The sequence below is a fragment of the Psilocybe cubensis genome, chromosome 9 (assembly GCF_017499595.1).
Source record: "Psilocybe cubensis strain MGC-MH-2018 chromosome 9, whole genome shotgun sequence".
NCBI classification, from domain to species: domain Eukaryota; kingdom Fungi; phylum Basidiomycota; class Agaricomycetes; order Agaricales; family Agrocybaceae; genus Psilocybe; species Psilocybe cubensis.
In genome coordinates, this window is record NC_063007.1 from 275,646 (window position 1) to 279,143 (window position 3,498).

A 3,498-nucleotide genomic window follows, 5' to 3' on the forward strand; every position below is an offset into this window, starting at 1 on the left:
TATATTATAATTATAACCTCGTAGTCTCCTTTAATTTTTTGTCTGTAAATCACTGAATTCAAAATTGTTGGAAAAAATATCTGGCCCGGTCTCATGAGAAATCCCCGTGTCCCCACGGTATTTCCGCCATGTAACCTCTGATAAAAGAGCCGCAAATGCTGCAACAGTGGATATCTAGCACATGCTTAAACACGTTGTATTTTTTTCCTGAGCCGTGGTGCTTGGTACATGCCTTGTCAATCCTTCCTTTGTTCGTGCGCGTACCTTGCATGCAATGTGTATCCAGATCATGGTTCCCGTTCATCAAAGGAGTGCAAGGCAGATCTAAAAGTTCTAGATATTTAACTATGACTGTACGAAGCAGACCTTATTAGCCCACAATGTACAACAATCTCAAAGACTCTCAGCATGACTTTATGTGGCCAGTACATCACTCCACGGCCAGTGCTAGCAGTACATCTTCGTCTTCACAATCCGACACTACTGCCAAATCATTTTATACTGGTGCGTTCGTAATTATGCTCCATTGTTCAAACAAAATGAATACAATATATGGCAGGTGTAAACACAATCCCACCTTCGCATGGCCACCAACTAGAGGACAATATTTCTACGATCACGGGAAGCTTCCGGACTGTCCTTAGCTTTGCGCCCGTAGACCCAATGACAGTCGAATATCCAGAGTACAACCACCCTCATGATCTGCCTATAGACGGCAATTGCGACAACCGTCATCTTGTGAAGGAAGATCAGCCAACCTTCGACCTTACTGATTCATCTTTGATTCATCAAGCCCACATTGCCCAGCTTCAAGCCGCGGCAGGAGGTTCTTCTCTTACACATGGCGGGATTTCTCAGAGTCAAGGTGTCGATGTGGGTATTCCTATACCTCGATACCGAGCTCCCGAAAGACAGAAGCGTGGAGCAAGACTGCAACGGTCGTTCGGAGAGGTTCCCAGAAGAGCTCAGGGCTGGCTCTCAGAGGCAAGTCTTGATGTAAATCCTCGTCATCATATGCACCATTCCCAGCGTCTTGGAGAAGCTACGGTATGCCTTTTGACCTCTGTTCGATACATTTACTAATTTCATATTTCTGCGTTTTCATGATCAGGTTGATGTCATCGCCCTGCATTCGGAGATGATACAGTTGAGGCAGCAAGTCGTCGAATTAAAGTCCATAATCAATGCCAGCAGCATTTCTCAAGCAAATCTAACCACTGATACTACGCAAAGCAAAGGAGGGCTAAACCAAAAATTAGGCAAGAAATCCAGAGTTCGTCCTGTCAAGAGATTAATTTTCATGGTCAACCATTTTCTGTGCTGTCGCGCGCCATAATCACTCACGTCCTATTCATCAGGCTGCCGTTTGCCAGGAGATCGATGATCTCCTGGGCCATCCGAACAAGTACAAGTTTACCAGGTTGGCGACGCAGGAAGACATCGAGACATTTGAACCTCTCTGGAGAAACCGACGGGACAACTCTTTGGAATGTTGCGATATTGACGATTTTAAAGTTGACTTGTACACTAATCCGAGCAGCGGCTGGAACAATTCAGCGGGTTGGGTGTTTGCTCGCCATTATGCTGCCAAAGTCGAAACCGATTTCAGCGTCCAGGACATTCAAAGGCACTTCATCACCCGGATGCGTTCTCTTAAGAGAAGCTTCAAGGTCTATCTGGAAAACGACGAAGAGAAAGCGAAGCTGCAGAAATACCACCGAAGGTTGAACCGAAAGAAGGATGTACGTGTTACTTTCTTCAAGCCTTTATAGAAAACTTAAATCTTGTTGATCATCCATAGAAACTCCGTCGTCGAATCACGATTTGCGAAGAGGAACCGCTGGCAAGGCCACACTTAGGGATAATGCAAGGCTTAGGGCTCAATGGAATGTCGAGTGAAGATTCGGACTACCCCCCGTCGCCAGATGTGCCTCTTCGCATACCCGGCCAAAAGCAGTTTGTTGTATTGCGCCCAATATGGCGAGCACGAGAGATTACACCATGGATTCATATCTTTGACCTTCTATGGGCGCACAGGCGTGACGTTCAGGAGGACGGGCGCGGAAAGCAGCCCGTGTTTCGAATCCGTATGATCCATACTGTCAGTTACGACACCCCTATCGTACAGGGTTTACATCATAATGCCTATGATCTTCCATGGATCACAAGCCCGGCGGGGAACGATACACAATACAACCCTGTTATGTACGACTTCACATATTCACCGGGACTGATGCAGTAAGAATTTCCATTCAATTATTGCAGCAAAGCGATATTAACATTCTGTATGCGCGCATAGGTTCTGGCTAGCTCATCAATAGCTAATAATACTGTTTAAATTTGTATTTGCATTTTTTGTACAATAAATTTTGGTTGGACATGATCGAAGCGTCGCAGAATTTAAATCAACAAGTAATCGGCCTCCAAACACAGGAAATTCAAAACGAAGGGAAGATGTGCTGCAGGAGCGATAATGTGCAGTGATATCGATTGTCGTGAGGTCAATGGCGAAGACGACCGAGGTGATTGAAAAGGCTTGAGGTCAATGGCGAAGACGACCGAGGTGATTCATGAAAAGGCTTGCGGCCATTGAAGCTAGCGCTAGTGCTCTTGATCATGATGGTTACCCCGCAATGTGGAAAGGAAGCAGCGCTAGCATTGACATCATCATGATTAATGGATATGTACAATTGCCTGTTATATAGTTAATGTGAGGGTGTTACAGGACAGTGGATTTGCGACATATACTTCTGCATTGTACGTGTGTAGAAGTGCAGGGATGTAGCCATGTACACATCGGGCCGAGCCCTGATGGGTGGCAGACACCTTGTTGGGAAAGGGGGTCAATAAGCGCTGGACTCATGATGTCCATAATCGCCAGATCTGGATCCGGAGTTGATCAATGCGCGTTGTAAATCCTGACAGAAAAAAGTTTTTACAACACAGAGTTGTTCAAATATCAGGTATGGTGGGATACAAAGGCCACGGATAATGGTCTTAATAGGCCCTAGGATTTGGGATAAGAATTAAAGTATCCAAGTAACACAATCTGAGGATCAAACTCACCATGTTCATTCATGATCACCTTGACTGCCTGTCCGTATAAGCATGGATGAAACAATATATATCCCCCTATTTAAAAACCCAATTGCTTGAGATATCGGACCGAAACAACAAGCCTAACCATGAGTGGCCTGCAAAATAGACATCTACGTGAATGAAGTGCAAAGTTTTCGTACATGTTAAGGTTTGAATGTTAGACACTTGGTGAGGGAGCAAGATCTAGAAATAAGTCGGAGTCAGCTGTCATGAAATACAACCACCACCTCATCGGATTTGGATCCAGCCGCATGCACAACTATGGTGATGACAGTCGTCCCGTCTGTCAACTAGTTTCATGTGGGCCCGATTGCAAAACTAGGAAAATTAATACAATTAATAAATGGGAAGAATGACCAAAACAGGGTCGCACATATATGTTCCCCACTCTTTCCAACT

General features: G+C 45.1%; 1 protein-coding gene across 1 annotated transcript; it reads left to right on the plus strand.

The window, feature by feature from the left end:
• Nucleotides 1-380: 380 nt before the first annotated feature.
• Nucleotides 381-2,242, plus strand: JR316_0009537 (uncharacterized protein; the record flags this gene model as incomplete). The annotated part of the gene is made up of 5 exons (XM_047895238.1): nucleotides 381-504; nucleotides 560-1,047; nucleotides 1,112-1,273; nucleotides 1,359-1,742; nucleotides 1,802-2,242. The coding sequence occupies 5 exons, from the start codon at nucleotides 381-383 to the stop codon at nucleotides 2,240-2,242; spliced, it is 1,599 nt and encodes a 532-aa protein (XP_047744957.1).
• Between the last annotated feature and the right edge of the window lie 1,256 nt (nucleotides 2,243-3,498).